Genomic DNA, 5,320 nt, shown 5'->3' with positions numbered 1-5,320 from the left:
GTCTGTTCTTAACACAGCAACTTTTTTTAAACAGAAAGATCACATCAACCCTCTCCTCAAAATCCTATGGTGGTTCCCCATCTTCCTCAAAGTAGAAGCCAAAATCTGACAATTCACAAGACTCTACACATCAGGCCCCTGATTATCTCTCTGATCCCACTTCCTTTTAGTTTCTTGCTCTTGCTTCTCTTCCCTATTCTTCCTATACATAAGACACTCGGTTTTAAATTCTTTGTACTAGTTGTTTTCCTCTGCCTGAACTGATCTTACTAGATATCCACATACTTAACTCTCAACTCCCTTAAGTCTTTGCTCAAACATTACCTTCTCGGGACCAACAGTCAGCGTGATGGTTATGTTGTTGGACCCCCATGTAGTCAACCGCGGTTCATGTCCTGGACCTGGTGCCTTAAAACTCATAACGGGCACGTGTGCATGCGTACCCAATATCCCGAGAGGAGAATGGAGAAGGGATTGCGGCGTGGCCATCCCCCCAGGGGGTGATTTCTCGCTTTCTGTCTCTGTCTTTGTCTGTCTAGTGAGCACATACACCATATAGCAAAAACCTCTCAAAAAAAAAAAAAATTACCTTCTCAATAAAGCCTTCTCTGATCATCCACTTTAAAACTACACCCTTTGGAAAAAAAAAATTACACCCTTTGGAGGGGCTGGCAAGTGGCATGGTGGTTAAAGGCGCTGGATTCTCACATGGCCGACTGTGGTTCGAGTCCCAGACCTGGCGGACTGCTTTCACACTTTGTCTCTCTCTCTCTCTGATTCTATCCCTCTCTGGTCAAATTGAAATAAGCAAATGAATAGATAAATAAATAAAATAATTCTAAAAAAAAAAAAAAAGCACACCTTTTGGACATTCCCAAAGCTTCCTATCTCCTATTCTTTTTTTCTTTTTTTTTTGAGAGATTTTTCACTGTAGGGCGCATGCGCTCGCCAGACAGAGAGAGACATAGAGACAGAAAGCGAGAAATCACCCCCCAGGGGGGATGGTCACGCCGCAATCCCTTCTCCTCCATTCTCCTCTCGGGATCTTGGGCACGCACGCACACGCGCCCGGCGTGAGTTTTAAGCCACCGGGTCCGGGACACGAACCACGGTCGACTACATGGGAGTCCAGCGACATAGCCATTACGCTAACTGCTGGTTCCCTCCTATTCTTTTTTTCTGTATTATCACCATCTAAAAGTCATGCACTAAATAATGACATTTCAGTCAACAACAGACTGCATATGCCAACAATGGTCCCATAATATTATACTATATATACTAGGTGAGTTGTAGACTATAGCATCAAGGTTTGTATAAGTTCATGGTTCGATGCTCACAAGATTAAATCACCTGATGATAAATTCGTAGAAAGTATCCTCATTGTCAAGCAGTGCATGAATGTACTATGTGTGTCTTTTCATTATTATTATTAAGAATTATTTAACTGCTGGCATGTTAATTAAGGGCACTGGACTCCCACATGGGCAACCATGGTTCGGTTCAAGTCTTGGACATGGTGACTTGCTTTCTCTCTCTCTTGCTCTGTTCCTCTCTGGTCAAGTTAAAATAAGTAAATAAATTTTAAAAGTTAAATAAAATAATTATTAAAAATAAAAAGAATTGTCGGGTCCAGCAGTTCGCGTAATGGCTATATTGCTAGGCTCCCATGAAGTCAACCGCGGTTTGAGTCACGGATCCAGTGGCTTAAACTCATGCTGGGCGCGTGTACATGTGTACCCAAGATCCCAAGAGGAGAATGGAGAAGGGACTGTGGAGTGGCCATCCCCCTGGGGGGGTGACTTCTTGTTTTCTGTCTCTCTATCACTCTTTCTGGAGAACGCACACGCCCTATAGCAAAAACCTCTCCCCTCCAAAAATAAATAAGTCCAGTATATTTCTTAATACACCCATGAAAATTTCCCTAAATAAAAACTTGCCTAAAATGTTTTCCACTTGAATAGTTCTATGAACTGAAGTGTACTTCTGAAGCCACTCCTTGCAGCTTCTTTATGAAAATATAAACGGGGATCCAGTGACGTAACCATTACACCATCTGCTGGTCCCTAATGTACTTTTAATATACGTAATATTGGGACCAGCAGTTGGCGTAATGCCTATGTCACTGGAGTCCCATGTAGTCAACCGCGGTTCAAGTCCTGCACCCAGTGACTTAAACTCACGCCAGGCACGTGTGCATGGGTGCCCAAGATCCCAATATTACGGCCTGGCCATCCCCTCTGGGGAGTGATTTCTCGCTTTCTGTCTTTCTAGTGGATGCACATGCCCTATAGCAAAAATCTCTCCAAAAAATAAAAAATACATATCATTAAATTTGTTGTAATTTTAATCCACTTATTTTATGACAGGATTAATAATGTATTTAAGCCAGGAACACTGTAACTCAAGGGCCAGCAGGTGGTGTGGTGGTTGAGGCACTGGACTCCTGCATTGGTCCACAAAGAATGGTACCAGGACCTGGAGGCTAGCTTTCTCAATTTCCCTCTATCTCTGGTGAGCACATGTGCCCTGTAGCAAATAAAACAAAAATAATAATGATAGGAACCAGCAGTTAGCGTAATGGCTATGTCGCTGGACTCCCACGTAGTCGACCACGGTTCATGTCCTGGACCCGGTGGCTTAAACTCACGCTGGGCGCGTGTGTGCGTGTGTGCGTGCGTGCCCAAGATCCCGAGAGGAGAATGGAGGAGAAGGGATTGCGGCGTGACCATCCCCTCTGGGGGGCGATTTCTCGCTTTCTATCTCTCTGTCTCTGTCTGTCTGGCAAGCGCATGTGCCCTATAGGAAGAACCTCTCAAAAACAAAAAAACAAAAAAAAAAACTCACGCTGGGCAGATGAGCATGCGTGCCCAAGATCCTAAGAGGAGAACAGAGAAGGGATTGCTGTCTCTGTCTCTCTGTCTGGCGAGCGCACACACCCTATAGCAAAAAACCTCTCTAAAAATAATAATGATAAATAAAATTAAATAAAAAATAATAATATAACTCCTAAACTCCATTAACAAATCTAAATTACTCGATAAATAAACAGCATGGTGCTAAAATTTTTGCATGATAAAACAATAAATTTCTAATATAGTGCTAATTGAAATTTACCCTTTAGCAATTTATTCTTCACTATAGTGCATAACACTATGGAACTAAAAAGTGAGTTACAAGGAAACCGTTATTAAACACAAATAATTTAAGAAATACACCTCAACTGAATGGTAGTCACAAACATTATTTGGTACATGTAAAGAAAATGAGCAAAACCACAGAGGCAGGCGGGTCACTATAAATTTACAAAGTTTCAGTAACAGAGCAGGAGAATATGAAGAAAATAACTCAGTCCAGCACAGCGTAAATAACTGATTAAAGAACTAGGGAGACGCTAGGCTAGAAGACTTGAACAAAGGGAAGACAAGGATTCAGTCTACTTCTCTTTAACTACTGGTTAAAAGAGAAAAAAATCAACTTGCTACAAAGTAATTATTCTACATCAGACTCCTCCCAACCTTGTCACTAAAAAAGTTGGACCTCTATAAAGCTCAAACGTTTACGCTGCAGGAATACATTACCAGCAGTTAGCGTGAACATCAGGTGGTTTCTCTTTGTTGCTTACCGATGACACAGCTTTCTTCCTGACAGTCCACAACTCGTTACCAACTCAACCAACTGCTTGCCCAATGGCCCGTTCCTCCCCCACCTAAACATCCAGAGCTAAACCGGCATTAGAACTCAGGCAACCCCATGAGGGTCCTCGAGATCAGAGAGGGGCCCGGCAGGGCGGGTCAGAGGTTGGCCGGGGGCCGGTCCGCCGCGTCCCCAGCCCCGCGCAGAGAGAGGCTGAGCGCGCTTTGGGGACCAGGCCCACATGGGGCCTGAGGCCTGGGGACCAGGACTGGTGGGCGAAGGGACCAGGCCCGCTGTGGATTGGCGCTGAGAGACCAGTGAGGGCAGCTCTGGCCTCTCGGTGCCGGAGCAAACGCTGGGGACGCCAGGGGCCTGAAGGAGCTGGCGTTAGGGTCTGCACGGCCCCAGTGGGGCACCTGGCGGCGGGGACGCTGCCGTGCCTGGGCGCGGGGCTCAGGCGCAGCTCAAGCGGTCGGAGCCGAGAGGTCCCGCGTCTGGCAGAGTGCGGACGGGTGGCTGAGGTGGATCAGGGGACGCAGGTAGGCCAGAGGAGGTGTCCCGCCGCATCTCGGGCCCCCGCCCCCTTCACCTGCCACGAACACCACGAAGACCGCGCCGCTCCTCTTAGCCGACGCGATGGCGGCCGGAATGGCGCCCTGGAACCACAGCATCGCTCCCCTCCGGCCCAGGCGCTCGCTCTGTGTGTAGCCGCCGCGGTCCCGGAGCTGGCCCCGCCCTCCTTCTTCCTCGGCCCCGCGGCCCCCGCAGCCCAGAGCTGGTCCGGCCCCCGCCTCCGGCTCCGCACAAGAGCGTACGCCCGTCAGCGGTCCCCTGACACACGCGCGAGTGCGCGCGCGAGGCGCGCCCCGTGTCACGTGACGCCACACGTCGCCATCGGCCCTTCGCCCCAGTGCCTTGTCCCGCTGGCAAGTGGTGCGTGCGCGCGCCCGCTAGCACCCGGGCCGCGCAGTCCAGGAAGTAAAAGGCGGCGGTAGGAAGAATGACTAACCGCAACGGCACGCCGGCGGCGCCTGCCTCACGGCATCATGGGAATTGTAGTCCTCTTAGTCTCGCTGGACTCCATATTGTGGAAAACGTAACTGATTTCCAAGACACCGCTCAAGGGAGCACTAATGGAAGCCGCTGCGCCTTCTATAAAGAGGACATGGAGGTGCTCGCTTCGGCAGCACATATACTAAAAAAAAAAGAGGACATGGAGCAAGGCAAATGTCGCTCTCTGACAGCCTAACAAAGGAGGAGGAAATCAGTTCCCCATGGAACTTAACGGATTTTGTAGGAAATTATAAGGAGGCTTACGTTTTTATTGAACTTAATCAGTCCAACCTTGTAGAAAAAACAGGATAAAAACACCAAAGCACTTGGGCAGCCCACGGCCCGCAGGTTAAGGTGAGCCAGTTTCTACATGGTTGACAAGTTTCAAATCCCATCCAGTATCTTGGAAAACACAGCAGGTACATGCGCATCCGAAAGATGATACTCTAATGTTCTCTCCCTCTCCTGCAGGAATTCTCTGGCACAAACAAAAAATCAAAACAAAAAAACCGTGGTCACCTCCTGTAATACTATACAGCCCATGTGCTGGAGGGGAGCTGTTGGTAGAATGTAGGCCTTCAGCAATGTCCTAGATATTGGCTAGAGATTGTCCCAAAGCTTTTTTTTTTTT

At 47.9% G+C, this 5,320-nt stretch overlaps 1 protein-coding gene across 1 annotated transcript in view; it reads right to left on the bottom strand.

Annotated features, from left to right (window-relative positions):
- Positions 1–4,489, bottom strand: part of UBXN4 (UBX domain protein 4) — a 52,411-nt gene extending 47,922 nt beyond the window's left edge. The window contains exon 1 of the mRNA XM_006169721.3: positions 4,226–4,489. Within this exon, the coding sequence (XP_006169783.1) occupies positions 4,226–4,307 (82 nt within the window). The 5' untranslated portion in view covers positions 4,308–4,489. The remainder of the gene's footprint in view (positions 1–4,225) is intronic.
- Positions 4,490–5,320: the final 831 nt, after the last annotated feature.

This window comes from Tupaia chinensis, unplaced genomic scaffold (genome assembly GCF_000334495.1).
Source record: "Tupaia chinensis unplaced genomic scaffold, TupChi_1.0 Scaffold147433_1, whole genome shotgun sequence".
Lineage (NCBI taxonomy): Eukaryota > Metazoa > Chordata > Mammalia > Scandentia > Tupaiidae > Tupaia > Tupaia belangeri.
Note: the sequence above shows the minus strand (reverse complement) of the source record. Positions and strands in the feature narration are given on the sequence as shown.